The sequence below is a fragment of the Xiphophorus hellerii genome, chromosome 4 (assembly GCF_003331165.1).
Source record: "Xiphophorus hellerii strain 12219 chromosome 4, Xiphophorus_hellerii-4.1, whole genome shotgun sequence".
Classification (NCBI taxonomy): Eukaryota; Metazoa; Chordata; class Actinopteri; order Cyprinodontiformes; family Poeciliidae; genus Xiphophorus; species Xiphophorus hellerii.
The window spans coordinates 2,177,654-2,205,652 of NC_045675.1; the positions used below are offsets into that span (position 1 = coordinate 2,177,654).

The 27,999-nt window shown below is 41.0% G+C and overlaps 3 protein-coding genes across 3 annotated transcripts; all 3 read right to left on the bottom strand.

Annotated features, from left to right (window-relative positions):
- Nucleotides 1–610: 610 nt before the first annotated feature.
- LOC116719264 (zinc finger protein 319-like) lies at nucleotides 611–3,829 on the bottom strand. The gene is made up of 2 exons (XM_032561757.1): nucleotides 3,343–3,829; nucleotides 611–2,559 (listed from the first exon to the last, which is right to left on the bottom strand). The coding sequence occupies exon 2, from the start codon at nucleotides 2,465–2,467 to the stop codon at nucleotides 707–709; it is 1,761 nt and encodes a 586-aa protein (XP_032417648.1). The 5' UTR covers nucleotides 2,468–2,559; nucleotides 3,343–3,829; the 3' UTR covers nucleotides 611–706.
- A 2,727-nt stretch (nucleotides 3,830–6,556) lies between these two features.
- jph3a (junctophilin 3a) lies at nucleotides 6,557–20,777 on the bottom strand. The gene is made up of 5 exons (XM_032561743.1): nucleotides 18,993–20,777; nucleotides 11,682–12,462; nucleotides 10,813–10,937; nucleotides 8,464–9,668; nucleotides 6,557–8,046 (listed from the first exon to the last, which is right to left on the bottom strand). The coding sequence occupies exons 1-5, from the start codon at nucleotides 19,372–19,374 to the stop codon at nucleotides 7,966–7,968; spliced, it is 2,574 nt and encodes an 857-aa protein (XP_032417634.1). The 5' UTR covers nucleotides 19,375–20,777; the 3' UTR covers nucleotides 6,557–7,965.
- Nucleotides 20,778–22,713: 1,936 nt separating this feature from the next.
- Nucleotides 22,714–27,987, bottom strand: psmd13 (proteasome 26S subunit, non-ATPase 13). Its single transcript, XM_032561771.1, has 12 exons — nucleotides 27,777–27,987; nucleotides 26,528–26,606; nucleotides 26,338–26,428; nucleotides 26,209–26,252; nucleotides 26,038–26,124; nucleotides 25,300–25,471; nucleotides 25,148–25,227; nucleotides 24,943–25,068; nucleotides 24,574–24,636; nucleotides 23,261–23,341; nucleotides 23,074–23,190; nucleotides 22,714–22,992 (listed from the first exon to the last, which is right to left on the bottom strand). The coding sequence occupies exons 1-12, from the start codon at nucleotides 27,875–27,877 to the stop codon at nucleotides 22,897–22,899; spliced, it is 1,137 nt and encodes a 378-aa protein (XP_032417662.1). The 5' UTR covers nucleotides 27,878–27,987; the 3' UTR covers nucleotides 22,714–22,896.
- Between the last annotated feature and the right edge of the window lie 12 nt (nucleotides 27,988–27,999).

Sequence of the window (27,999 nt, forward strand, 5' to 3'; positions counted from 1 at the left end):
ATAATTTCAGAGCTTTGAAAGTCAAATGTTGAGCTGTTTGTTTTTTTTGCTAATTTTTGTCTTTGAGCTTGGAAATGTACAAGTTTGTTCTACAAAAAATATGTGAGATTTTCCTCAAAGTTACTGAGTTTTTTCTTGAAAATTTCTGAGCTAAAGTTCAACATTTTGAGTTTTTGCTTGCAAATTTTCAACTATGAGGACAGAAATTTCAAAGTGTTTTTCTAAAAGATTTCTGAGCTTAATCTTAAAATTTTTAAGGTTTTTTTTCTTTTGCAAATTTTTGACCGAGTTCAGAAATTTCTAAGTTTGTTCTAGAAAAATCTTGAGACTAATCTAAAAGTTTTCTTTTCTAGCAAATTTTCAACTTTTGGAGTGAAAAAGGTGAAATTTTTTTTTCCTTGAAAATTTCTGAGATTAAAATTTTTGAGTTTCTGCTTGCAAATTTTCAATTTTGAGTTTAGACATTTCAGTGTTTTTCTCAAATTTCTGAAGTTTTTCTTTCAAACTTTCAAGTTTTGAAGCTCAGAAATTTTCAATTGTTTTCTAGAACATTTCTGATATTAATTTTAAAATATTTTGTTTTTTGGGCAGAAATCCATTCCTTTTTTTCCCCTATCTACGATGGCCCTAATGCGCCGTCGTACGATTCCCCCCTCTGTGTCTTGGATTCACCAAAAGCAGGAGTCACTGGGAGTGTTTTCGGAGTTCATTGGATGCACGGCGCTTCGGGGAAGTTCTCGTTCTCCGCTGTGTGCTGCACCGTGTGCTCCTGCAGCGCCGTGAGGTCGACAAAGCGCTCGCCACACCACACGCATTTAAACTGCGTCTCCCGTGAATGCACGCTCTGGTGCTTGGCCAGGTGCTCCCGCTGCTTGAAGCTCTTGTCACAGTTGGCGCATTTGAACGGCTTCTCGCCCGTGTGGACGCGGCGGTGCCGCTGCAGCTCTGAGGAGTACCTGAAGCGCTTCTCGCAGTCGGGGCACTTCAGCGGCTTCTCCCGCGTCGGGTCGCAGCGGTGCTGGACAAACTCGGACGACGACACGAAGCGCTTGTCGCACAGAGAGCACTTGAGCGGCTTCTCTGTGCAGTGAGTGCTTTGGTGCCGCTGCAGCGTGGAATTCTTTTTGTAACCTTTGCCGCACACGTCGCATTTGTAAGGCTTTTCCACCTCACCGCCACATTTATGCCGCAACAGCTCCCCCGACTGGCTGAAGGACTTCTGGCAGGACGCACATTTGAAGAGCGACTCCATGCCGTGGACCTGCTGGTGGTAGAGCAGATGCGACGGCTGCAGGAAGCCCTTGTCGCAGAGGTTGCACTTGAACGGCCGGTCGGCGGGGTTCTTGTGCGTGCGGCGGTGGCGCACCAGCGCGTACTGCTGCTTGAAGCTCATCTGGCACTCGTCGCATTGGAAAGGCCGCTCCTCGGAGTGCGTGCGCTCGTGCTGCCGCAGGTCGGACGGCCGCTTGAAGCTCTTCCCGCACGAGCCGCAGCGGAACGGCCTCTCGCTCTCCGGCTGGCACTGGTGGTGCAGGAGCTCCGACGACTCTTTGAAGTGCATCTCGCATAAATTGCACTTGAACAGGTGCTCACCTGAGTGCGCGTACATGTGCCGCACCAGGTGGGAGCGGTGCTTGAAGCTCTTCTCGCACACGGCGCACTTGTACGGCCGCTCAGAGCTGTGCGTGCGCTGATGGTGCGCCAGATGCGATGACTGGCTGAAGCTTTTGTCGCACGTGTCGCATTTGTACGGCTTCTCCCCCGTGTGTATCCGCTCATGGCGCGTTAGCTCCGACAGATGGCGAAAGGACTTGTGGCACACGGAACACTTGTACGGCCGGTCGGGCGCGGATGCCTCGAACGTTGGCGGTGAGGCGGCACTGATGACCGCGCCACCGCCGGAAGTCTCGCCGCTGGAGGGCTGCTGGGGGTTGGCGGCGGACGAGGTGGGCGTGACGTTCCCGGAGCCCGGCCGGTACGTCTTCTCGCAGATGGAGCACTTCATCGGGTTGTTACCGTGCGAGTTGTGATGCTGTGCCAGCGAAGTAAGCAACGAGAAGCCCATTTTGCAGACGCCGCACACGAACGGCTTCTGCTCCACCTGAACGCACTGGTGCTCCAACAAGTCGGTCGCCTGGCTGAAGATCTTCATACACTGCGTGCACTGGAACGAGCGGTCCTGCGTCACCATGCACTGGTGCTCGTGTGGGTTGGCCAGGTGGGAAATGTCGTGGCCACAGGCTCCGCATTTATGCCCTCTGTCGGCCCCTACCTGCAAGGAGGCCTGCTGCGCTTGGACGACGTGCTGCTGCGGATGCTGCGGCTGCTGCAGGGAGGCGTCCGGCTGCAGGACGACACCGTACACGGTGCAGCTCAGAGAGTTGTCGCCTGCCTGAGGGAGAGTGTGCACAACAGAGGGTGGAGCCACTGCATGCTGCTGCTGCTGCTGCTGCCATGCCTCCGTCATCCTGGATGCAGGGAGGATATCCCAAATTTGACACAAGGATGGATGCAGCTGCAGGAAAGTCTGTAATGGATCGCTCAATGTCTGGAGAAACCCTGGAGGGGGGCGCAGAGTAAAGAGAAAAATAAATAAACAACAAATAAACAAGATAACACTGAAATAATGTAAGTATTTAAGCTGAAACAATGTCTAACAAAGTAATAATAAATTCAAAGTGATATAAAACTAAATAAAATACTTGTAAACTACTGTGTTAAGTGTTATTTCTGTTTGTAGCACAAGACTGTTTGCTCTTGAGCGCAAAGAAAGCCCTTAAGATGTCACTTCGTCAAAGTAGCTTTCGCTTCAGAAAGAAAACAGAATCAATGGGCTCGGTCTATTTCCTGGAGCGCTAATCAGACATATAAAGGTATTAAGTTTTCACACATTTTTTAATTCGGGTTTTTGTAAACATGTCAATAACAAAGCGCCTTGTTTGAAGATGTCATTTCTTTCAGGGCTTCAGAGTGAGCCATAAAAACGTTTCTGTTGCAGGATGTAGCTCGATGTTAGCATGCTAGCTGCTAACGGCTGGAGCTTCCTCTCATTTGAAAAAATAAAAGGAGAATAACATCCGGGGTTTCAAAGTGATTAAGTACAAAAACAAGCTGATTTCTAACTATGACGGGCGTCTGGAGCGCTGCAGCGTGTAGCGTCACGGTTGAAGCTGGAAAAACGGCTGGCTTGAAGCGAGGCTAAGCGGCGGAGGCAGCCCACATCAGAGCAGGCCTTCCCCGGAGCTGCAGGGGGAAAAATCCGCCTCCTGCAGCCGAGCCTCCTCGCATCCGCTAAAACGAACAAACCCGCAACGAGAGGCAGAGCGATCCGCCAGAGCTCACCGTAGTTGCTTATCGACGCTCCTTGTCGCAGTCTCTGGTTTGCGCTCGGTAACCGTGGGTGTTTTCGGTTCTCAGACCGGCGGCGGCGGAGGGGATGCGGTCGAAGCCGGACGCCATCCTCCAGCAGACGGACGGACACCGGAAACCGCCACGCAGCGACCCGCTGCCGCTGTGCTGCAGCAGCTACAGCCGCTTCATGTCGGAGGAGAACCTGGAAGTGGCTAAAAAGGAGCTCTGGCGGCAATAATCGCCTTTCAGCTTCCGTAAAATTGCTTTCAAACTAACACAAAGGCGATCTGGAGCTGGTTAAAATATTATGAGGTGTAGTCCCCGCTTTTGAACACCAGGGGTCGTTGTATCACCCAATGTAACCGCAACCTAGTTAAAAACTACTCGGTTGTTTTAAAGTCCTGCTACTATTTTCTTATTTGTAAACCAATAAAGTATAACTTCTCAAGATGGTTAAAATGACTCATTTGAAGTTTTTAGTTATTTTTCGTGGAGAAGTTCTCATGAAGTTAATACTTAATTTTCCTATATCATTACTTTATTCTGGTAATATTACGGAATTATTTTCATATTATAAAGACTTTATCATGTTATTACGACTTTATTCTCCTATTATTACAAGTTTATTCTGCTAATATGATTTTTCTCCCTGTAATATTATAGCTCTATTTTTGTATTGTAACAAATTTATTATGGTAAAATTATGACTTTATTCTAATATTATTCCGACTTTATTCTAAAATTCCAATTTAATTCTCATATTTTCATGACTGTATTCTGGCATTAATCTTATCCTTGAATTATTACAACTTTATTCTTGTATTATAACGACTTTATGACTTTATTCTGCTAAAATTATGACTTTATTCAGGTGAGATTACAGCTTTATTCTGGTAAAATTATAATTTGTCATATTTTCACAACTTTGGGTAAAATTATGAATTTATTCTGGCATTATAAGTTTTTATTCTCGCATTATTTACAACATTTTCCTTATCTGTCGGTCCCAACACTCCGTTGACTTTAAAAAATAGTCATACCTTGTGAACCTTTTGTCATTTTGTCAGGTTAAAACCACAAACTTCGATGTACCTCACTGGACTTCTCTACTTAAGACCAAAACAAAGTGGTGGGTAATGGAGAAGTGGAAGAAAAATGGAACATTATTTGCAAACCTTATTGCGAACGAAGATCTGAAAAGTGTGACATGCCACCACATATAATCTATCCTGCCTTTTCTAAACATGGAAAAACCTGATAAATTAGATAATTTACATCCATATTTCTGGTCTGCATGTGGAGTAAATTACGTTTTAAAACTTCTGGTAACTGAACCATTCTCGTCAGTGACTTTTTACAGAGTAAATATGCCCAGATAAATCAATCTCACACACCAGTGCCTCCAGTCTGGTCCTATGGGTTCAGCACTGCTTGCTGTTCCTTTAAATCAGGGGTCTCAAACTCCAGGCCTCGAGGGCCGCAGGCCTGCAACTTTTAGATGTGCCTCTGCTGCACCTGAATAGAATAATTAGGTCATTAGCAAGGCTGGGAGAACTGATCTACACAAGGAGGAGGTAATTAAGCCATTTCATTCCAGTGTTTTGTACCTGTGGCACATCTAAAAACTGTAGGACAGCGACTGGAGGACTGGAGTTTGAGACCCCTGCTAAATCATCCTTAAAACTCCTGAAAACTCAGGTGATTATTCACAGATGAGAATAATCACCTTAATTAGTTACTTTTTATTTTAGATTTACTGTATTATTTTTCCTGTATGTGTTATTTTAACTCCTATTTTGTTTTGTAGAGTTTTGTAACATCCCTTAAAATAAAATGGATTATTTGTTATTATGATGTGATTTATTTGGTAGCTAATAACTGATCACCACAGACAGGCTCCTGAAGGATGTTTTATTACCAACAGATATATGAATGATATAACAACACATTTTCCACTCTCAATTATTAAGATTGGACATAATTTGCTGCTATTGGTTTTGAAATAATCTTGTAGTGAAAGAAATAGAAATGGTGCAAAAAAGTCAAAAAAAACTGATAAAGTTGTAAAATTTCTATTTAGTTTGGGTTTCTGTCCCATTTCTTTGAGGATTTCACTACACTTTTAGATTAGAAACAGCTCTGAGACTTGAGTGTGTTAAAAAATGTTATGCTTTTATTTCACAGTTAGGGATTTGTGAAACTTTTACTCGTTAAGTTAAAAAGGGTATTTTATGAAATATTGCATGTCATATCTAATTCCATAATTAGTAGAAGCAGAATTTTGCATGTGTTGGTATAAGATGTTAGCATCAGCTGCTGTTACATACTGTGTTGTCATAGTGCTTCAGCTTTAGCATAGCTGATGCTTTAAGATTAGCACAAATAACTTTTAGCTAGCACCACTGGAAAAAACTGAAAAGATCAGTAAAACGGGGAAAATCACGCCCGCACTTCAGATGAGTTAAAGTTGGATTGATTTTGTGTTGGCTGTTTGTTTTTGAAAAGCTACAAATTAATATTTTTCCCCTGACTGAGCTTCACTGGGTGTGTTTGGATCTGTGTAGAGCAGAAGAATTGGGGGCTCATCCGGGACGAGAACATGTAAATGGTGTCAAAATTGTCTTTCAAAGGCAGATATAATTTTATTTGAAGTTAGCGCTTTAGCAATAGCTTGCACTAAATACTGTGCTGGCATAGTGCTTTAGAAGAGCTGATGCCTTAGGATTAGTACAAGTAACGTTTTAGCTAGCTGTGCGCACCACTACCAAAAAATGAAGATATCGATATTGGGGGGAAATTATCAGAGCACTTCAGATCATTTAAAGTTGGCTTGATAATATTTTAGCGGTTTATGTTTCTGAAAAGTTACAAATTTATGTTTTATCCTCTGACAGATTCATTTAATGTGGAGCAGCAGAATTGGACGGCTCATCCAGGATGAGAACATGTAAGCTGTGCCAAAATTACATTTTTGCTCGAGGCTTGTAGTCTTTCAAGGGCAAATATAATTTGAACAGAAGTTAGCGCTTTAGCATTAGCTGCCACGAATACGGGTGTTGGTATAGCTAATGCTACTGTGTTGGTATAGCACTTTAGCATTAGCTTTCATTGAATACTGTGTAGTATATAGCAAAATTGGGGGCTCATCCAGGACTTGTAGAAACCTGAAGTGTACCGGACTGAAGCAATAACCACACCAAGCCTGTTAATTTCAAACATTATATTATTTTCTCCACGTTGACTTTGAAACAACCTCATAAACCAAAGAGTAAGAAAGAGCATGCTCGGGCATGCAATGATGTCACAACATGATGATGCCACCGGGTGCGAAGTATAAAACATACAGTAGCAGAGTTTGTTCTTCGTATCATTCAGAAACTCGGGGACGTCTCGGTACCCGCTGAGAGGTAAAAGCTAGCGTTAATTTTACACCGCCCTCTGCGCCCAGCCCTGCCCTGCCGAGAGGGGAAGAGCTCACAGACCGACACCAGATTGAGCAGGCTAAACAAACATGCTGGAAGGAAGTAAATAAATAAATATATAATTAAAATAAATACATATAAATCTCATCCGGACCAGAGTGTGTCTGAAAATGACACGACGTGACTAGTCCAAAAAGAGGAGGGGGTGGCGAGGAGAGAGAGACAAAACAGTGCATGCCATTTTAGGATAAAGACGGGAGGCGGAGCTCTCCTCTAAGCCCCGCCCACTTGTAGTGTTGTTTTTTTGTTTGTTTGTTTGTTTGTTTTTTTAAATCACGGTCTGGTTAGAAATTAACATTTCAGAGGGGGAATGAATAAATACGAGGCACTCAGCATTCTCTCTGTCTTGCAAACTGCAAAAAGTAACAAATTCGGATAATAATGACACATCGACATATATATTAGAATTAGTGGTTATAACATAACAGTCTCCAGGCTGTACAAAGGGGCTGAAACCTCCTCGGTTACTTTATTCTCTGCGTGCTGATGCGTGTGTGTCGGGGTGTGTGTGTGTGTGTGTGTTTGGAAGTATAAATCCCACCCACTTTTATCCTTTATCGTAAATTCAGGCGTGTGCTTGCGTCCGATTCAGGGGAATCAAAACGCGAATGATGGATGAAATGGGGGGAGAGGGCGGAACCGAGTCGATTTAAAGGGATAGAAACACAGCCTCATGCAACGGCTGAAAACAAAAAGATGATGACAGAGCCCTTTAAAATGGATCTACTCTTGCAGCATAGTTTTGTACGTAGCGCATAGTGCCGATAGACTGGAGAGGGGAGGAAGGGGTTAAAGGATGGAGAGTGAGCCATGCTCTTGGCTAGCACGATAGTCATGGTAACCAAGAAACAAGGGTTGCTATATTCTCGTGTAGACCGGCGCCACCTTGAGTCCGTCGGCGATGGACATCCATGCATGTCCCGGTTATTAAAGCTGCTCTGTTGACTCAAAAAGCGTCTTCCTCCTCGTGTTTGCAAGCTCAAAACAAGCATCTGGAAAAAACTGGGAGGAGAAAACCGAAACAGGGAGAGACCAACGATAGAAAGGCTCTGCTGCGTCCGGTCCATCTCAGTTAGTAATAATATAATATACCGTAGTCATCAATAAATCTTAGATTATAACTGCATAATGTTTAAATAAAGAAGTGGATGAAAAGAATGGCTACTCCAATATTGAGTAAAATGACCAAAACCACCAGAATAGAGCTGGAGCCCTAAAAGACAAAACAAGAGAAGAAGAAACAATTAGTTCACCTTGTTTTTGGGATTTAACAGAATAAATATTGTTGTTACATTTTCCAGGAACAGAAATAAGGTTTTAATTTTTTTTCCCAAAAATTGTTGGATGAATCTGTGATTATTTTATTATGTGATTAAATGGGCAAATAATTTTGATTTGTATTCAGCATATGTTAAATATTTCAAACATATTTAAAAGTAAAAAAATATTTGAATAATTTAGCCCTTGTTATGGAAAGAAGGTCGGCCATCTTGATGCAATAGAAAACTGTAGTTCTGAAGAAAATGGCTGCATAATTAATGAATCTAAAAGTTGCAGGGCAGTGGCTCTCAATAATGGTAGATTATGTAACACAGCAGGTTTGGCGTTAACCTGAGGGAAGTGGACTCACTGAGTTTGATTTGAGAGCCAGATGCTCTCCTTCCTGCTCCAGAGTGATGGGCTGAGACTTTAGGGGCGGGGAGAGGGTGAGGTCCCTGTGCAGCGGCCACTCCTCCAGCTCCGGCCCCACATTCAGGTTCTCCAGCATCTGCACAGAGTCCGTGGAACCCTCCCGGACCGGCCGAAGGCCCCGCGACCGCAGCCGGTTGTTCTTGGGCGCCGGCGACTCCGGACAGTGCAGCCTCATGTCGACGGTGTAGTCGTTCATCCGCTCCTCGTCCCGCTCTGTGAGGCGGGAGTGGGCGGGGCTCCAGCGCAGCGTGCTTTCGGCCTTCCACCCCCCGCCGAGGCCGTCCGGCCGCTGGTCGATGACGGCTTGCTCCGTCAGCTTGTGGTTGGAGGGGTTGTGCTGCTTCGGATGGTGGTTGGAGTAGACATGCTCTCGGGCGTTGGCGCTAGAAGAAACGTGGTCCTTTGCGTGGTGATTGGAGGAGATATAGTCCTGGGGCTTGTGATTGGAAGAAGCATGCTCAGAAGTCTTGTGATTGGATATGTTGTGTTCAAAGGCCTTGTGATTGGATAAGATGTGGACCTGCGGCTTGTAGTTGGAAGAGGCGTGCTCACAGGCCTTGTGATTGGTGGAGGAATGATCCCATGTCTTGTGATTGGACGACGAGTACTCCCTCGACTTGTGATTGGAGCTGGCATGCTTGGACGGCTTCTGGTTGGGCAGGGAGTGCTCCCACGCCCGGTAGTCCCGCGGCTTGTGATTGGACGAGGGTTTCTCCCGGGGTTTGTGATTGGACAGAGGGGCTTGCTCGTGGCCGTTGATCTGGGTCTCCTGCTCCTCCAGGAGAGACGGCGTGGTTGAGCGGCTGCTGCCTCCACGCTCCGCATACGCGTCGTCAGTCCAACTGTTGGCGCTGGGCCTCGACAGGTCCACCCCACGCCCCTCTACCAACACCTGAATTTCAGCCCCGCCCTGATCGTCCACTGCGCTCTGCCGCATGAAGCAGGCGTTTCTGGGCCGGTGGACGTGCTTCTGCGGGCTGCGAGGGGGCGAGGTGGGGACGCTCAGCACGGGGCTGAGATCAGGTGTTGTTACAGGCGGCGTGGTGTCCGGAGTGCACAGCTCCGGACTGTCTGTTCCCGTGGAGATGACCTCGTGGTCTTTGTCCTTGGCGTCCTGGTGTTTGAGCGTCTGACATTCGAGCCCTAGGAGAGCAGGAGAGCGGGACCAGTGAATTAATTTGGCAAAGATCCACAGTGAAACCCACAGAGAGAAGGTGTTTGAGTGCTACTGACATGCAGGGAAGCAAAGAGGTGATGAGCTGCAACAAAATGAACCTTATGTTACTGATATTTATAGGAGTGTAACAGCAAACTGCTAAATTGCTCAAGAAATTTAAAAGAGGCCAGCCAAAGTGTCAGTAAAAACCTAACCAATGCTAAGGTTAGCTAAAATGTAGCCTGTAGCATGTGGGGTAACACCAACACGTTGATTAACATGGACTTACTCCATTTGTTATACAAGCAATATTGTGAAAGCTAAAATTAGCTTCATTGCTATCAATGCTACAGTTATCTTAAATGTTAACTGCTAACAGTAGTTTGTGGGGAAACTCTTCAAACTAAATATTTAGCTTGCTTACTAAACAATTAGTTTAGAACTATATATTTATTTAGCAAGCTAAATTTGTAGCTCCATGCTAAAGATTTAGTTAGCAAGCTAACTATTTAGCTTTTTAGCTAAATATTTAGTTTGTGTCTAAATACTTTGCTTGCTACATAAATATTTAGTTTGTATATACTAAATATTTTGTTTTGAGCTAAATATTTTCTTAGAAAGATTATTATTTAGCTTGTTAACTAAATATCTAGTTTGGAGCTGCTAAATATTAAATTAGAGCTAATAATTTAGTCCAAATTATTATTTTGCATTTATACATTTATTTAGCATGCTAAATATTTAGCCCCAAACTAAATATTTAGTAGGTCCAAACTGAATGAACAAGTTGAAAATATAACTATAAATTTGAAATTAAAATTAAAATATGATTCAACAAACATTTCACTTCTTTACCTTCTTGACTATTTTCTCAAATTTGCCTCAAACAGCAACACAGCTGAGCTTGTGTTTGAACTCCACTAATTTCTGATCATGCATAGTATTCACACACTGTGGATCATATTAAAAGCAATTTTCTGACATCCATCAGTCAGAGTTATAACCAAAAATGTATAATTTGCCTGAATTTAATTCCATAAACTTAAGGTGTTCAGGGCGTGCAGCAGGTTACTGCAGCAGTTCTGATGAATGAAGGAACCAGCGCTGGTCCAGCTGCGTTTGGTTTCTCACCGTTGCCGTAGATATGAAACGAGGGCGAGAGCTCTTTGGCAGTTATCCGGGCCAGTCGGCCCTCCTCCATCGCTTTCTGCGCCACCCTTTCAGCGGCCTCCGCCTTCCCACGGGCGTGGCTCATCCTGACCCAGACAGGGAGACACAGGAATAAAGGTCAGCTCCTCCAACGCCACCAGGTCTACGGAGTTCATGCTCTGTTATTTATCATCAGCTTTTTGGACCAGAAGTTCTTATAATCCGTATTTCATCCAGTAATCATACTAGCAAATTAAGAGACGGAGACAGTAAGAGGGCTGAAACAATTAATTGCTGAGTGGATTATTAAAATCGTCAACTAAATTAGCAACTGATTAATTATTAAATCAAGTACATAGAATCAATTAAAAAGCAATTTTCTGAAAGAACATATCCAGAGCAGTAATTAAACAAAATAGCACATTTTTAAAAAAAAACTCTTTGTCAGTAAATATGTTCTACCCACATAGCTTGCTAACTAAATATTTAGTTTGCAAGCTAAACATTTATAACTAGATAGTTCGAAGTGCTTTACACAATGAAAACACAGTCATAAAAAAACGCCTCACTGTAAAGCAGTAAAAATTTAATTTTGTCATCTATGATGTTTCAAAAGCAATTCCAACCAGGTGGGTTTTCAGTCTAGGTTTAAAGAAACTCAGTGTTTCGGCTGCTCTGCAGTTTTCTGGAAGTTTGTTCCAGATTTGTGGCGTATAGAAGCTGAATGCTGCTGCTCCATGTTCTGGGTCTGCTCTGCATTCAGAACCAAAACCAGAAGACCTGAGGCATCTGGTTCTGGTTGATCCAGACGTGAGTGTTCTGCAGTTTTGGGATATTTGGTTCCGTCTTACCGTGACATGGCGATCTCGGCCTTCTGCTTGGCGATCTCGGCGGCCTTCTCGGCGGCCTCCACCGCCCGGTCCACCTTCTCCCGGATCTTACTGGCCCTCAGTGGGATCAGGTTCTTCCGCTTCCCGCTCACCAGGACGTTCTGCTTGTACTTTCCTTCCTCCTTGGTGCCGTCGGGGAACGTGGTGCAGCCGTACCCGTGCCGCTTGTTGGCGCCCCACTCCCCGGCATATTGCAGCCCGTCGGAGCGCCGGCTCACGCCCCAGCCGGCCCGCTGGTCGCTGCGCCACTCCCCGGCGTACATTTCGGTGACCGTGGCGTCCACCGGGGCGCCCTGCTCGCTCTCGCTGGCGTTTGAGTGGATGTCGGAGGCGGCGGAGCTGACCGTGCTCATGCCGGCCTCGCTGCAGAACGAGCTCTGCTTGCTCAGCTGGCTGGCCAGGGAGCTTTTGGACTCAGACCGCCGCAGCTTCAGCCCGCTCAGGATGGATTGCCGGAACCGACCCTTCCTCTTGCGTTGCCGGTCCGCTTCGCTCGGCGTCGTCAGGGCGAACCCGCCTCGCCCCACCGGGCTCCCCGCCAGCCCGGCCACCACGCCGTCCGTGGGCGTGGTGGCGACGCCGTCCTCCAGGGCGGCCGGCGGCCCCTGGCTGTGCTCGGAGCGGAGGGAGTTTATGGAAGTCCTCAGAGGGAAGAGGATGACGGCGGCCATGCCGTACGGGACGCTCTGCCGGACGCCGTAACCATGGCGCATCCCGGCCAGCCACTGGCCCTGATAGGTTCCTGAGACAAAAACAAGTCAGTTTCAGATGACGATACGTCACCATGTCTCCATTAACCATGAAATATTTAGTTCCCACAAGACTGAACCGCCATCTTGGTAGGCAGAGCACCAACCAACAAAAAGAAAGTATATTGACACTTTTTACCAATGTGCGTCAGAAAGATACATGAACAAAATGGCTGCTGTCGGGATTGACAGACGGAGAATGGAAACGATATGGAGAAGCTGCCTCCGATCTCATCCTACGACACAGTTCACTAGTTACTGAAGAGTGAGATCAATGGACGCAAACAATCAATGTTTAAACGACGTACAAACTGTTCACGTGAATAACAAGGTTCTGGTGTCTAGAGTAAGTACATGTGGTAACAATCTTGTCTGTCTTAGCTAGCAGATAAAAGCTTCATTAGCTAAGCTAACGTTGCTAGCTCAGCAGTAAATACCACAGTAAATATCTGATATTTATCTAAGTATTACATGGAGGAGGGCAGAGTGCTCAGAAACTGACCGAGTAATAGTTGTAATGTACTTATATCGATTATAAGTATATAATCGTATATAATATAAAAGTGTTATAACAAGGCGAGAGCTAGTGCTAAGCTTGTAGTTTAATGTTGTCATAGCAACTCAATTGCAACTGCCTACCAACATGGCTGTCAGTTACAAAGTTCCCAGAAGCATGATGTCACATGAAAACTGCGTATTGGAACTAATTTTAATCTAATAAATTAATTAATTAATCCATTAATCCACAATTAGAAAATAAAGAACTTTCTCAACTTTAAAAGTTAAAACTTTGTTGGAAAAAAAATCTGAAGTTTTGTAAAGAATCTCAGGAAGTTTCTTTTAAAAAAACATCTATGAGTTTGAAAAGTCAAAAATTTGCAAGAAAAAATAGCAAATTTTTAGATCAATTCCAGAAACTTTATAGGAAAAATTGGAAATTTTTGAGTGTCAAAAGTTGAACATTTTTGACTTTTAGTCTCAGAATATTTCTGAGATTAATGTCAAAGTTTTATTTTATTTTTTTGTCAGAAATGTACTTTTTTCTATCTATAATGGCCCTAATATGCAGTTATACATTAAAAACAGCTGAAATGACAAACGATGAAAACGTTTACGCCTTCCTCCCCCCTCCTGAGCCTCTGACTGTCTCCAGATGAGTTTCTGTTTTCATTTTCCAGGTTTTGATGTTTCTGGACAGGAAGTGGCGTTAAACTCTCAGCCTGTCAGCTAAACTCACTTCGGCTCCTGCTGATGAAGTTTGTTTTTTCAGACCCGTTTCAGCGTCTGACGCCTCTTCCTTCAGGAACTGAGACTTCAGCTCCGCCTGACTCAGAGATAAAACTAACCAATCAGGCAAAAAGACTGAAACCAGAGCTGATTGGGCGATTCTTTTGATTTTGAATATTTAGTCTGCAAAAAACCTTTATTTTTTAATGTTTCTTGCTCTGTAATTCACTTTTTGTTTGTTATTTTTAAGTCAACTCCCTGTAATAATTCCTTTTGTCCTTTCTGAACTCAAAACTTGTTGCAAATTTCAACATTTTCATGATTTACTTTTTTTTTTTCTAGTAATGACACTGAAATTTAATTGATTTGAATGAATTTGGACGAAACTTGATTCAACAGATCTGGTACATATTGGACCCTTTTTTTTTAAGGTGCATAAAAATATTTGTAGTTTTATTTGGAAAAAATACATATGTTAAGCTTCCTAACTAAACATTTATTTATTTATTTATTTATTTCAAACAGACAAAAGTAAAATCAAGAAAGAAGATAAAGAAAATAACAAATTATCATTCCCAAGTGACATTTTATATTATCTGTTCGAAAAGGAGCAGGTAGAAGATACAAGATCTTATTATGTCCTGCCCCTTTCATACTCATCAACTTATAATCAATTAAATGTCGAAACACCAGAAAGACATAAATTATTTCCACCTTACATTATATTTAAATCTCACATTCTCATCTTTAGACGTACAATTATTTGTACATCTAATAATTGTACATCTAGTTGTACGATATAAAACACTTTTTATATCGTCAATAGCCTTTATGGACTTTAAAACACTCATCTGATATAACATATTTCCCAATAAGCTCCTTTTTAAACTGTTTTTAAGCTGGTTTATATTTCTACTTTTTTTAAACTCCTCATTTAATCCTTTCCATATATTTACTCCACACACCGATAAACAAAAACTCTTTTTGGTTGTTCTTTGTTGTTTAAGTAACAAGCTAAACATTGAGTCTGTAAACTAAAAATGTTTGCTTGCTACTTAAGTATTTAGTTTGGAAATTTGACATTTATAAATGAATGAATAAAATGGCAACCAAAACAAAGCCTAGCACTAGCAGAAAAAATGGCTCCTGGTTTTTAATCAAAGACAAAAGAGAAATCCTCCAATCGCTAAAATCTGATGCACCTCTGCTTTTTCTTTACATTTAATGTAGCAGGAGATTTTTGTGTCGTTTCCTTCAGTGGTTCTTGGCGCAGCGCCCCCACAGGCGAGGAGGGGAACAGGTTGCTCAAAGGGTTTCGTTGGTTTGACTCAGAGTAATGTCAAGCACGGCATTGCAGATGCAAAATAAGGGAGAGTACATTTCCGCCAAAACACTCCGAATTTTGAAATTTATCTCAGAAACTGTCTAGAAAAAACAAAGAAATTTCTGAGATAAAATAGTCAAAGATATAATAGAAACAAAAGAAGGGGTGAATTTCCGCCAAAAAAAGATATTGGAGATAATTTTTTTATTTTATCTCAGAAACTTTCTAGAAAAGACAAGGAACTTTTTCAAAATGGAAAACCTTTGGTTTTTAAGTTTCAACATTTTCAAATTTTTAATTTCTGAAACTCAGAAATTTTCTTGTTTTTTCTTGAAAGTTTCCCAGATTAAGTTTTTTGGCAGACATTTTTAACTTTTCAAACTCAGTAATTTTCTCTTTTTCTAAAAAGATTTTGGGGGAGTTTTGTTGGGGGCGAGGGGGAAATTTACTGATCTTTTATTTTCTATCTACAATGACTTCGGACTATGAGGTGGGAAAATATAAAATTTGTTTTTAAGTACCGCTGGTTTAAAAGTTGCTTTGTTTTTAAACCTGCAGCTGAGGAAAAAACTGGCGTAATTTAATCTCAATCTCATTCAGATTAACGAGGAGCAGCCTCTGCACCGTCCGGCCTACATTACAACCCCCAGAAGTCTGGAGACAAAAACGAAACAAAACGCAGGAGAGGGCCAATCAGGGAGCAGCGGCGTCTCCGGTGACCCGCTGTCTCCTCGTTACCATGGCGACCTCGCATCGCAGGGCGCGGGGACAGAAGGGACAGGAGCGATGATGTGCTGTGAAAAGTTTAAACCGGAGGGATAAAAACAGAAGGTTTTTAATGTTATCCTGTATTTATTGTTTTCTGATAATCTGAGGTGCTTTTTTGCTTTTCTCTGCATTTTTAATCTCTTATCACATCATTTTGTTTCCTTCTTGGTTTTTTCGTTACTTTGCATTTTTGTTTGGTTTTGTAGTCGCTTCAACATTTTTCTCTCATTTCATTTAGCAATTTTAAGAAGTAATTTTGCATATTTTTGTGCTGCTTTAAAAAAAAAGCAAAAGTCAGAGGTGAATTTCAGAAGTTTTATTATGCTATCAAGTACAAAAACAAACAACTAACTGAATAACTAAAGCACAGATGCACCGATTACGCTTTTTATATCCAATGTAATTTTTTCTCACTTGCCGTTTCTGATTTTGGCTGTTTCCATTTTGATTTTCTTGTCAAAATAAAACATAAAATGTGCTGCATGTTATTTAATTGAGGTTAACTTTTTGATTCCAACAGAAAATGAAGGAATTACAGAGTTAATACTATTTAAACGTCATGAGCCAAATCTTTATCTGATTTTTACTGAATGTTAAAAGAAAACAAAAGCAGAAGGAGAACTTAGTTTTGAGGCATTTAATGTAAATCAGGGAAAAATGCTCAACATTTCTCATTTTAATTAGTTTTTAGTTTTCGTGTTGGAGTTGCTACTTCAATATACTAAATTACGACTTTATTCTGGAAATATTAAGATTTTACACTCATTATTTAGAACAAGGGGGTTCAAAGTGGGGTGCAGGGGCCATTTGTGGACCTTGGACTGAGTGTGTGTGGCCTCACCCGATCACAATTCAATAATGAATTGAATCAACTAGAAAAAACTATAACTTTAAAAGTAAAACCTACTTACAAAGATGTTAGCTGTAACACAAAGTGGCCATCTTTTCCAACATTTCTGGTTTTGTTCTATTGTCATGGCAACTAGGACCACATCTATTGACTTTTACTCTAATGTACGACTTGCTGCCCAAATCTGATTTTAATTGCTAAAAGCAGCAGGACTGACCTGGATTCTGTTTTTATCTCTGAGAATAAACAAGATATTTTTCTGTTTTCTTCAATGGAGCTCAAAATAACGAGCATTCCTTTCATTTAAAGGGACAGGATTATGTAAAATCAACTCTTTTGAGCTTTTCATAATGTTTCAATGTTATTCGCTCATCAAAAACATACCTAGAGTGTTGCTTTAATTCTGTCATGCATGCTTGAGAAAAACTTTAATCTCCATGGCAACCATTCAACTGGGTGGGCTTAGCTCCGCCTTTGAGGCGCAGCTCTTCCCCCTCTGAGCTCCGTCAGACTAGCCACCAACATTTAGCTCATTACAGGACCGACTTCTCAGTGACGCTGGGAAAAACGTTATCAAAGGGTTAATAGAGGAGCCATGTTGTGACGACTTCCTGAAGGCGGAGCTTCAGAAAGAGCAGGAGCTTCTTAAAGAGACAGAGACCCAATTTCAGGGTTTTAATTTGGGTGTAAATTTCTCTTGAGTCAGATTTGATATATAAAGCATTTTTATAACAATTGAATGTAACATTACTACTTGATTGTGCTATAACATGTCAGGATGTGTCTGGAAAATACATAATACTGCCCCTTTAAACAAGAAAAACGTGCAAAAATTCCATTAATACAAGAAAAACAGATTATTTGTTTAGTTCCAATAGTTTATGCTTAGTTTATTATTGAGTAGTTAATAAATAAAATCACACTATATCACATTATATGTGGTTTTTGGCCTGCAAGAACCAGAACCTGGAGCCCCACATCCCAGAACCCACATTCCTGAAGGTTTGGACTGAATTTCAGAGTTTTCTGTATATTTCTACGACAGAACGTTGGTCTGGTTAAAAAATGTTTCAACAGCCCGACTCTGAAAGTGGAGCGACTTGCTTACTCTGCTGCTGCTGTAACACATCTCCAAAGCAGGCTACATAAATAACATGTAGGTCACTTCCACATGCACTGAATTCATATGATTCGGGGTTTTTTTTTGTTGTTGTGTCACAATCCTTAATTTTAATTAATATTTTTTTTAATTGTACAAAAAAAGCAAGATGGTTATCAGCCCAGAAAACCTGATTGGTGAAAATATGTTTATATTTTCATATTCAAGTTTCAAAGTGATTAAAATAATAGACTGGAATCGGTCAAAACTGGAAAACCAGTTTTAGTCAGAATAAGTCTGATGGGTGCATCTCAACTTCACTTGTTTCTTAATTTGGAATCGGTCAAAACATTAGATTGGTAAAAAAATAATAAAATAAAATTGATCTTTTCATAAAAGCAAAATTGTTATTGGTCCGTTGCAAACATGTTAATATTTTCTCCTTAAGGGTCTCAGTCCTTAATAAAATAAACTAGAATCGGTCAAAACTAGAAAGTCACTTTCAGTCTGATTGGTGAATTTTTATTCATTTAAATTATTAATTTTTTATCTTTATTGTGTCTCAAACCTTTAAAAAAAATTGTAATTGTTAAAAAAAACAGAAAACAGGAATTGGCTTAGAAAATCCTGATTGGTACAAATATGTTAAAGGGGCGGTAACTGTTCTTTCCAGGTATATAGTGCCACTTGATAGCACAATCTAGTAACTATGCTACCTTCAGTTGTTATAAAAATGCTGGATACATCAAATGTGACTTACAACAAAATTTGAATTTGTAATTTCACGCCTCGAATTTGGCCTCTGTCTCTTTAAAAACGCTACCCTCAGGAAGTCATCACAACATGGCTCCTCTATTAACCCTTTAACAACATTTTTACCAGCGTTGCTCTGAGAAGCAGTTCCTATAATGAGCTCTGCAGTTCCACCAGGTGTTGGCTAATTGCTGCTGGCAAGTCTAAAGGAGCTGGGTGGGGGAGGAGTTAAGTCTCGAAGGCGGGGCTAGGTCCACTCAGGCATTTTGCATAGCTGAATGGTTGGCAAACATGCCAGGTATGTTTTAAATGAGGGAATAAAATTAAAACAAAAAATGTGAAAGTTAGTTTCACATAAAACTGCCTCTTTAATATTTTCTCGTTTTCCTAAAATAAAGCAGAATCGGTGAAACCTGGAAACCGTTTCAGCGTGATTAAATAAACAGGAAACCTTTTCCAACCTCTGTGACCCCATACATCGTCCCTCAGGTGTGACCCTTACCTCCGTCGGAGTATGTCTCCGTGCCGTAGCCGTCCTGCAGCCCGTTGCTCCACGTCCCCTCATAGCGGGCCCCGCTGGCCGTGCTCTCCAGCTGCCCGTAGCGGCCCTTGAAGCCCTGGGTCCACTCCCCCCTGTACTCCCAGCGGCCCTTGCTCTCCACGCCGACGCCGTGCCGCTTGCCCTGCGCCCAGGTGCCCTGGTAGTTGTTCCCACTGGGCCAGGTGTAGACGCCCAGCACCTCGAAGCCGTGGCTCCAGGCGCCGGCGTACTCGCCCTGGCCCTGGGGCCCCGTGCAAACCCCCCGGCCGTGGGCCTTTCCCTGCTCCCACCCCCCGCAGTACGACCCCCCATCATCAAAGTCAAACCTGCCTCCAGTGGACATGCATGAAACAGGTTTAGGCAAAAACGTAGAATGTGAGGAAAAGCTGGAGCGACTGCTTCAGTCAGAGGGAATTTGGAGGGAGGTGTGGATCAGACAGCAGGAGCCTCAATAACTCGCCTTCTTGAGGCTCAAGATGTAAAAGCGATTTCACGGTGTTCAGTCCACTTTAATCCAGCTGTAGTAGGTCCACTTTGTGGAGGTGTGAATGCCTAAGCGGACCAAAAAAGGGGAGAATAAAAAAACTAGTCCGCCTACAAACTTTGGTCTCGGTTTAGTTCTGTGAACTCCAGTCCGCCTAAAAACTTCTGTTGAAATTAACTTTAGTCCACCGTTAAAACTTCGGTCTTGCTTCGGTTGAAATGAAGCCTAGTTCGCCTAAAAACTGAGATCTCAGTTCGGTTGACGTGAACTCTGGTGCTGTTCGAATGCATATGTGAACGCCAAGTGGACCGGAGACCTGAAGTGAACTATAGCGCGGAGCATTCTGGGTAAATACAACCAAAACAAACGCGTTAGCCTAGCGCTAGCCAGAGAAATGGCCCCTGGTTATACTCTAAAAGAGAAATCCTTCAACCGCTAAAATCTGACGAAACTCCATTTTTGTTCACATTTCCTGTAGAAGGAAGTTGCGCTCAGCGTCTTCTTCGGGTCCCTCAGGGATTCTTGGTGCGGCGCCCCCACCGGCGAGGAGGGGAACAGGTTGCTCAGCCTGAAAACGAACCGCAGCAGCTGAAAAATATTAGAAATGTTCCAGTTTTGGTCCCGAACCGAGCCGAGCCTACCGGACTACCAGGTGTGGAAACACCCAGGACTCGGCGGAGAGATGAAGGCTCCCTGCATGCCTCTTTCTCCTCCTCTTCCTCCTCCTCCTCTTCTTCCTCCTCCACCTTCCTGCTCCTCCAGACAAGCGAGGCCTATAGGCGTTCAAACCGAGCCACCTCACTCCGACATTAGAGCATCTTCACCTCCCTGCCGCACCGAGCCGGATGCGGGGCCGGGATGCGGGATGCGGGATGCGGGAGCGCCATTAAACTCACCGACACGCACACAGCAACACAGTGGCCTCAGAGACCCTCATCCATCACAAACAGACTCAGCCTGTAAAAACCTCTCGGATGGTGAGGATGAGGATGCAGGTGCGGCGGCTCTTCCTCCTCTTCCTCTTCCTCCTCTTCGTGTTTCCCCAAAATCCTGAATGTTGTTGTAAAATCCCAGAAAGCTCCCGCTGGTTTGAAGGCCTTTCTGTCGCTGGCTCTGTAAAATCTGCTCATTACAGGACTGTTCCACCCCAGCCGATACCCCTCCCCCACCAACACACACACACACACACACCGACACACACACTCCTCCTGGTGGCTCTTAAAGAGATAGAGACAGAAGGATGGTGCAAATAGCTGCATGTACGGAGCTCGCTGCTCTTTTCCTTTGGGGATACAGACTGCTTCTCCTAATTATCCAGCCTCATTTCACTCCTCCTCCTCCTCCTCCTCCTCCTCTTCATCCCAGCCCGCAAATCTGGTCACTCAGCAATCTGTTTTCCTGATAACTGGAGTTTGGTTACGACCAAGAATTAGGTAAAGGCTTACAAAACAATTGAATTACGAGAATAAAATCATGAAATTACCAGAATAAAGTAGTAATAATATGAGGATAAAGTACTATTATAAGAATTACAAAGTTATAATGTTATGAAAATAAAGTCGTAAAATTGCGAGAATAAATTCGAACAACCAAAACTAGTGATAAAATTACCAGAAAAAATATAAGTAACATGAGAATAAAGTAAGAAAATGATCATAATAAAGTCGATTTAGTAATACGAGGATATAGTCATAATATTTAGAGAATAAAGTGGTAAAAGTAAGTTGTAATTAGAGAATAAAATAGTAATATTACCAGAATAAAGCCGAAGTAATAACACGAAAAAGTCATAAGAATAAAATCGTAGCAAAAAAAAATCAGCATGAGAATATTATCAGTTTGAAAATAATCAATACATTATAATTTCTCTGGCGTTAAAACATTATTTTCTTATTTGAAAAACCAAACTTCACAATATGTTCTTCATTTCTCATTTTACCTGTTGAAAATAATCTGTTTTTGATCAGTTGGATGATTTTGTTGAGCCGTGAAGAGAGAAAAAAACAAACAAAGAAACAAAGATAACGATCCGCAAAGTGATGGAGACCAACCTCAGCTGAGCTGCAGGTGTAGAAAAATAAAACAAACAGGAGAGGAGATAAACACAGTGGGGGTTTTTAATTTAAAAGGGTAAATGAATAACGGCGATGACGTCACTGCGTTCACATCACGAGTTTGATTTCTCACTGAATTTTATTTTTGTCTTTTAACAGCTGCAGTAAAACCGAGACGAGTTTTATGATTTAAAAAAAAACTGCTGCTAACGCCGCTAAATGTGTCAGGAAGGTTGGAAGGTTTCACCTTTCATCACCTTACAGCTTCCTCACCTGTTCAGGTGTTTCATCTGTTCCAGTCTGCGGTTCAAATAACCGCAGGTTAAACTAAAACAAGCTGTTTTTGTTTTAAGGAAGTTACTCCGTTCAATTAATAAGTCACAAATATTGATATGATAATTTGTATAAAATGGAAAAGGCATAAATGTTCCTGTGTAATTTCTAAAAATGTTTAAATACGTAAAAAACATAATTTAGTATAAGAAATGTTTATTTTTGCCAGTTGATGAGGCTAAAAATGAGTAAATCTGCTGAGTTGTAAATCAAAACACTAAGAAATTATTTTAAAAATATTAATAGAACTTTATTATAGTTGGATTTTTAGAAGAAAATAATGTTATGAGAATAAAGTCAAAATAATATAGGTATAGTTATATTTTGAAAATAAAGTCTTTCTATTACGAGAATTAACTTATGGAAGTAGTTGAAATAATATGCGAATAAAGTCGTGATAATATGAGCATAAAGTTAGATTTCAAGCATAAAATCATAAAATTACCAAATTAAATTCAGAATATTGCAATAAACTCATATTAGAATAATGTTGCAGTAATGTGAATAAAGTTGTAATATGAAAATAAGGTCAGAATATTAAGAGAATAATCAAAATAATACAAAAATAAAGTCATGAGTATAAAATTATATTTAGAAATTATTACATACAGTACAGACCAAAAGTTTGGACACACTTTCTAATTGAATTCAATGAGAAGGTGTGTCCAAACTTTTGGTCTGTACTGTATGTCATATTACAGAATTAAGTTAGAATATTATGGCAATAAGTTGTAATTTTCAGACTTTATTCTTTTTTTATTTTGGCCCTAAAACTCCGTTGTACAAAACTGTAAGAAATTAAAGGGAAGAATCATTTTTATATGCATTTTATTTGTATTTTGTACAGTTTGTGTCTTTTTCTGGGGATGATGTTACAACATAAATGATAACAAACAGTGAGGGTAACAGAAGAAAGAACATCCAGTAAAAAAAGGACAAAGAGCAGAAATGTTGGTGATATTTTCCCCCTCTGCGGACCAACGGAGACACCTGCTCAGGTGAGGATGTCGTGAGCCTGCTGCTCCACCAGAACCGTCATGTCCTTAACGTCGCTGCACCACGAGTCCAAACGGTCCTTCATGCCTTTAATCTGAAGCAGAAACCGGCGGTTTATGGGTTACTTTATGTTTAAATCAGGAGGAAGTTTGAGGTTCTGAGATCGAGCTCCAACCTGCTGCAGGTCCAGAACTCTGGGCTGCACCCAGGTCATCTGGACCTTCTGGTCCACTTCGTCGATGTTCCCTTTGATCAGGCCCACAGACAGCGCCTTCATCACCAGAAGCTCCACCTGCAGGAGGAACGCAAACGTCAGCAGCCCAGCAGGACAGCGGCAGCTAAGCTGCAGGAAACAAGCTAACCTCGTTGACGGGGATCTTTGCGCTCTGAGCGATTTCTGTGAAGGTGAGCTGTCGGTGATTCGCAGGACGAGTGAACGTCATCTGGAAAAACACAAACACCCATTATGACGAAATATCCCAGCAAAACCGTTCACATGCGCACACCAGAACCTAAATGGGAACAGATGTTCCCGGTTAGCCACTGAAATATTCAAGATGGCCCCCATGGTCAAGGAGTTTACTAATACTTATCACAGATGACTGCTTTTGGTTTAAATCATACATAAATGGAGCCACAGTAATCATATTTACTGATACTGTTTTCATGTTTCAAGATGGCCACCAGGCCTGTCAAGGAAAATTTATTTTTCTGCTAAAATCAGCAATTAGCCAAACATGTTTGGTGTCTAATGATAACCAAAGAAATCCTAAATATATTCTTGTGTTTTTTTTCTGATGAACATTTTTCAAAATGGCTGCCGTGGTTGTAATGACTGATCTATTAAGAGTAATTATTGCCAGGGGTGGGCACAGCTAACAATAAAGTCAGGTTCACTAGCTACTAATTTACTAAACAAGAATCTTATCTCTGCTAAACACATAAAAAATTTGCGAGAGCTAATGCTAAACACACAAAAATGAGCAGAAACTAATGCTAAACCGCGAAACAAAAAAAATAGCAGATGCGAACACTAAACATAAACAATTAGCCAAAGCTAAACAAAAAAATTAACAAGAATGGCTAAGCACAAAAAATTATCAAAGCTAATGCTAAACAAAAAAAATGTGGAAGCTAACGCTAAACATAAAATCATTAGCTAAAGCTAACAACAACCGCTAAAAACAAAACAATTGTGGAAGCTAATGCTAACCCACTAAAAAACAAAAACACATTTAAAAAAATTTGCGGAAGCTAACGCTAGCCATTAAGATGACTGACTGTCTGTCTGTCTGTCACTCATTTCCATCTCTTTCCAGTTGACAACTGGTGTGAAACCAGCAAAAAGATACGTTTTCAGTCTTAGAATCTGATTTTTCTACGTTATGACTTTAAAGTTGTATGAATAAAATGACCAAAGTCAAAAACAAATGATGTGACAGAGTTAACCGAGGTCATGAAACGGGTAACAGTTTAGGGCAGCCACTGGTTTAAAAGGCTCAAAAACGGCAGCCATCTTGAAAAATGGCCATCATTCTGAAATTCAAGTGAATTGCATATGACCTGAAGACCTAGCATGCTACTTTATATACTTTATAGTCATACTTTAAAGACTTTTACAGTAATATTCTGAACTAACAGCTCTGATCAAACAGGAAGTGAAAAACCAACCCACCTCCATGACGCAGAGCAGCTGGATCTTCTGCATCAGTTTAGGTTCATGAGCTGCGAGGTCAGGCTGTGGGTGATAAGAGAACAATATATTGATGCAAAATTGATCAACAATCAGTGAAGACAAATCAATTTAATTGGCTGCTTTTCAGGTTTAAAAAACATAAATCATACTTTAATTCCTCTTGGAAATGAAGAATTGAGTCACTAAAGGAGTTTTTTGGTCTATATGTCCAAAATGTGCTTTGATTTACATTTTTAAATTAAGGGAAACATACTTTGATGCAAATATGGAGGTTTTAGTGTGGAATCAGTGCAATCGTTAACATAAAGTTGTCATTTTTAAATAAAGAGCGTTCGGCTGGCGCTCCACCTGCTGCCCCCATGCAGACTTGAAGCCCTGGAACTTCTCCACGTTCCCGGCGTTGAAGGCGTATAACGTGTCAATGAGCCACTGCTTGTCTGTGTTCCTCAGGGTCTCCAGCACTGGATGCATCAGCTGCAGAGCAAACAGCAGGACAGTCAGCGTCCCGCCTGTGGAGCCGAACAATAACATCAGTTTTCAGAGGAAACCCCACCAGCTCTCCGAAGTTGTAAACTCCCTCCCCCAGGAGTCCGGCCAGGCCCAGGGTGAACGCTCTCTCCTGCTTCTCTGTTTCTGTGGACAGGAAGTGAGTCAGAGACGGTTTTCTCAGCTTCAGATGCTGTTGCCACGGTTACAGTTTCTCACCTGGAAGGTCTTTGATGTCCACGCAGCCCAGATAGCGCAGCGCGTCCTTGTAGTAGGCGGCGTGGTTCCCGATGATGCGGTAATACTTGCTGGAGAGGTCGTAGAACCGTCCGTGGACCGACGTAATGCCGGGTAAGTTATTCAGCATTTCCTCCACCTCCTCAATGATTTTCTGGAGGTGGAGAATGAAGAGACAGAAAGATCAGCAAACACAGACCATCTTCCATTCATTTCTCAATTGGTTTTTACGTTGTTGCTTTTATTCATTCCTTTCCTTTTATTTTTTTTCATTTTATATTTTGCTTTCACTTTTCTTTTTCCTATTATTCATTTTTCCATTTTTTCTCTTCATTCTCTCATTTTTTTCCATTTTCTATTTGTCTTAGTTTTGTTTATTTTTCCTTTAATTTTCCCTTTTATGTTTTTATTCATTTTTTTCCTTTTGTTTCTTTCTGTTTTTATTATTTTCTCACTCATTTTTCTCATTTTCTTTTTATTTTTTGCATTTTTTTTTCTTTTATCCATTTATACACATTTTTCTTTTGATATTTTTTAGGGTTTTTTCCTTTTATTCATTTTTATATTTTAAAAAAACAACAACAACAGACTCATTTTTTTAATTTTCAAATTTTTTTTTTTCATCTTAATTTACTTTACCCCCCATTTTAACCTGACCTAGATTAACCAATCAGCTGAGTTTTCAGAATCGCGCCTCCCAGCGTTTTAAATCTGCGTCACCTTGGTGGCAGGAAGATCGCTGATCTCCAGCTTCAGCCTGCCGATGGACGTCTTGCAGAGAATCACAGCTTCTTCACTGCTTTTCACCTGGATGGTACGAACACACGGCCGGACCGATCAATAACGGTGATCGGTAAAATTAACAGAAAAATAATCTGAGGCTTAACTGACCTTCTCTTTGGTCTTCTCCAGAAAAGTAATGGCATCTTTAGGATCTGGAAACCAGAAGAAAACATCTCAATGAACACAAAAAGAAGTGAGAAGAAAACATTTGAAGAAAATCTGTCCTCTGGTTCTCACCTGAAATCTGCCTGGCAACATAAAGGATGATTTCTACCAGAGACAGGGGGTTGATTCTGTGTTCAAAGTCACTGATGAAGTTTTCATACAGCTACAAAAAAAAAGTAATTTAGATTAAAACCTCAGTTTCTGGTTCCTGGAGTAGTTTGAGGAACAGACTCTGTATGCCACACTGAGAGTCGGTATTTACCTGTATGAGGCCGTCTCCTGTTTTGAAAAAAGGATCTTTGACAAAGTCTGTCAGCTTCAACGTCAACTGATGCCACAATCTGCAAAAAATAAAAACAAAATCACCAATAAAACCCAGGGAAATGCACAAATCTGCTGCAGATCAGCAGTAGAGACTGTAAATATGATTGTGACTCTATTTATTGCTTTTAAATACCAAAACCCTCTATCCTCAAATCTCAACTTCTCTTTACAAGTTTGTAATTACAATCATGTGAAATTGTTTACATTTACATTAAGGGTTTGCATAGAAATTGGGTTATAATCATCTTTATCAACAATTGTATATATAAATAGGAGAAATAAAAAAAAAAATCATTGGTATTTTAAAAATGTAACTGCAAATAAAAATTTAAAGCATGAAATATATTAAAAAAAAGAAAATAATTGACAGCAAAAAAAATCTGTATGCTTAAAAATTATTTTTTAAATATTGCAATAATGACAATATTGCAAAGGAGGGTCCTTGACTGGAATCATTGGTATATAAAAAAATATATACAAATATGAAAAAAGATATTTTCTAAATCATTGGTATTTTTTAAAAAGTAAGGAAACAAAAAATTAAAGCGTGAAATAAAATAAAAATAACATTTTGACAGCTTAAAAAAATAATCAGTCTCCTTTAAACCAGAAATAAACTCATTGTTTAATACTGCAACAATTTAAAGGAGTGTGCACAAATGCAGTGAATGTCCTTTCAAATGACCAAACTGGGTTTGAATGCATAAAATGCTGCATCTAAGCACGTCTTTGCAATTTCTGGTCAATAAATAGTGATTGCTATGGATCACAACACAACATCACAATAATACATTTTGACGATAAATTATTTAATACATTAATGTGATAAAAAAATAATCATGATCTCCAGGATCAATAACTTTGAATTTCTAAAGAGTTTAGAAATTCAATTTGAGCTTAAAACTCAAACTGGAAGACATTTTAAACAAATAAATGACCTAAAACATAATTATGAACTATAAAGTTCCTAAACAAACTTGTCCGTCAGCAAGTAGTAAATATTTCACATACTGAACTCAAATAAAAACCTCCTCATTATGATATAGTCCGATTAAATGTTTACATAAACCATTACAATAAGCTTTTAATATTGTTTTTAGTTAGCTATCCTTAGCTCAATGACTCAGCGTGCCATTTAGAATCAATGGGAAAGCTAACGGAAGCTAAGCTAACAGCTAACTTTTTACCTTTTGTTGTAGAAATCCTCCATAGCGTGCCACTCCGCCGCCATTTCTGGCGTGGAGCTGCTGCTCTGTTGTTGTTTGAGGTACCCGCTGACATCTTTCATGGTAGAAACAAAATAAAGATTTTTTTTAGACAGAAAGCTGGTGAGTGTTGTTAAACTATCCGCTAACGTTATGTAGCCTTCTGTGCTCACAGTCTGCGTCTGCGCAGCTGCACGTCGCAAAG

Excerpts from the sequence above, each read along its gene's own strand:
- LOC116719264 (XM_032561757.1), bottom strand. The coding sequence starts at position 2,467 with ATGACGGAGGCATGGCAGCAGCAGCAGCAGCAGCATGCAGTGGCTCCA.
- jph3a (XM_032561743.1), bottom strand. The coding sequence starts at position 19,374 with ATGTCCACTGGAGGCAGGTTTGACTTTGATGATGGGGGGTCGTACTGC. Across the intron at positions 10,938-11,681 it reads GCCGAGATCGCCATGTCACG|GATGAGCCACGCCCGTGGGA; the intron begins GTAAGACGGAAC and ends TGTCTGGGTCAG. Across the intron at positions 9,669-10,812 it reads GTTTCATATCTACGGCAACG|GGCTCGAATGTCAGACGCTC; the intron begins GTGAGAAACCAA and ends CTGCTCTCCTAG.
- psmd13 (XM_032561771.1), bottom strand. The coding sequence starts at position 27,877 with ATGAAAGATGTCAGCGGGTACCTCAAACAACAACAGAGCAGCAGCTCC. Across the intron at positions 26,607-27,776 it reads GAGGATTTCTACAACAAAAG|ATTGTGGCATCAGTTGACGT; the intron begins GTAAAAAGTTAG and ends TATTTTTTGCAG. Across the intron at positions 23,342-24,573 it reads AGCTGCTCTGCGTCATGGAG|ATGACGTTCACTCGTCCTGC; the intron begins GTGGGTTGGTTT and ends GTGTTTTTCCAG.